Below are 1848 nucleotides of genomic sequence, written 5' to 3'. Positions count from 1 at the left end.
TAGGAAGTTGCTGTTCAGTTGTGCCTGTATTGAAAACCGGCGCCTCGAGTGGCATTGACGCTTGATATTGAATAACGTTTGTTTGAAACCTCGTTAATGCAGTAATATGTCTTGGTTATCTGCTTTTCGATCCACCTGCTCCAGCAAAAAAGAATGTTCGATTCATTGGAAAAAGCTGTCGGAAGAAAATGCATTCTTTGGTTTTCAATCGAACTTGCATTATTGATGTTATATGAATATGCTTGTTACTTTCTGCTCTAGTTATTAATCTTTGCAGAGTTTATTTCCAGATAAGTGTTTGTTTGTTGTTAATTGATGATTTAGTTTTTATGATTAGAAAAACATTGAAAAATGTTTGGTTTTATGAAAAAAGACAAAGATCGTGAAGATGACAAGAAGAAGAAAAAAGAAAAGAAAGACAGCAAGCGCAGCAAGGAGCGACCTGGCATGACCAGGGAGGAGCTATGGAGACTAGACGAGGCGCGCAAAAGTTTAACAGGCAAAGGCAAAAAGAAGAAAGAAGAAAAGCTGCCTAGTGGCATCACTGCTGATTATATGGACCAATTCTTGTCAGGGCTGCAGAAGAATTCAGACCCAGACATCGCTGCAGCCAACACATTTCGTGAGATACGCGAGCGCTACGAGGCCATGGCCTCCGCGTCGGGGGTGCAGAGTGACTCGTCCAGTGATGGTGTGAGCCTGCAGTCGTTACGAGCCTACATGTCGCAGCACGCGTCTCCTCCTAAACGGGGAATTTTGAAGGGAGGAGGCAGCACTGAGTACCAGGGTGTGCAGGGCAACATTGATGACGATGCATCGCTTATGCTCAATACAAACTATAATGAAATTTATGAAAATTTTACGCAGCGTCAGCTTGATCGAGCGGAATCGCAATCGTCGGTCCAAGATAGGAGCTCTCTTAGCAGTCCGCAGAGAGTTTCAAATGGCTCGCTCAGTCTAAGCCCAAGAAGTCCGTTGTCGCCGACATTACTTTCTCCTTCAGGGAGCCATCCTCTTGGTGCACTAATCAGTACAAATATGTTATCACAAATTGTTAATAGAGAACAGCCTCCTCCATTACCCTCGTCTCTGTCCTCGACCATGCACCCCCACGCTCCAGCAATGACTTATCAAATGCACAACTTCACGGGCGGTATGCCTGTTGGAGAATCGGCCGGGATGAGTCACCATTCTATGAAAAATTTTGATGCAGATCTTTGCTTACCGGCGTTAATTCCGTATGAGCTTCCGCCTCCACGTACTTTAGCTATCGACCGTCTGCCGGCTGGGGATTTTGGTTTTTCTCTGCGACGCACGCAAGTTCTTGAACGCGTCGCTAACCGCCCTCCTACGAAGCGCACAATCATTTTCGCTGAGCCCGGGTCTGTGGGCCGGACCAACACGACGGGGCTGCTGCCCGGGGACCGGCTCCTGCAAGTAAACGGCATTTCTGTGGAGAACAAGTCCAGGGAAGAGATCATAGAGCTCATCAAAGCCTCGGCAGACTACGTCACTTTAATGGTAAGTGAATCCTAAGTTGCTTCTATGTGCCTGATCTCAACGTACGCTGATCAGAATTTTGGCTTTTTGTTGCATGATTCTTGCTTCATTTATTTAGAAAACTAGGTCTTTGATTTGGAACCGTGTGCATTTATTTATCTTGTTTAATACCATCCGAAAATGGTACCTGAGCCTGGACCTTGCGGTACCTGAGGCTAGACCTTGCGGTACATGAGGCTGGACCTTGCGGTACATGAGGCTGGACCTTGCGGTACCTGAGGCTGGACCTTGCGGTACCTGAGGCTGGACCTTGCGGTACCTGAGGCTGTACCTTGCGGTACCTGAGGC

General features: G+C 47.1%; 1 protein-coding gene across 1 annotated transcript; it reads left to right on the top strand.

The window, feature by feature from the left end:
• Positions 1-256: 256 nt before the first annotated feature.
• Positions 257-1523, top strand: LOC108665249 (the record flags this gene model as incomplete). Its single annotated transcript, XM_018151985.2, is given in 1 exon segment — positions 257-1523. A coding segment is annotated over 1 exon segment (1172 nt), but the record flags the coding sequence as incomplete, so codon positions are not given.
• Positions 1524-1848: the final 325 nt, after the last annotated feature.

The sequence above is a fragment of the Hyalella azteca genome, unplaced genomic scaffold, assembly GCF_000764305.2.
Source record: "Hyalella azteca isolate HAZT.00-mixed unplaced genomic scaffold, Hazt_2.0.2 contig11473, whole genome shotgun sequence".
Taxonomy (NCBI): domain Eukaryota; kingdom Metazoa; phylum Arthropoda; class Malacostraca; order Amphipoda; family Hyalellidae; genus Hyalella; species Hyalella azteca.
This window is presented reverse-complemented; position numbering and strand designations above follow the sequence as displayed.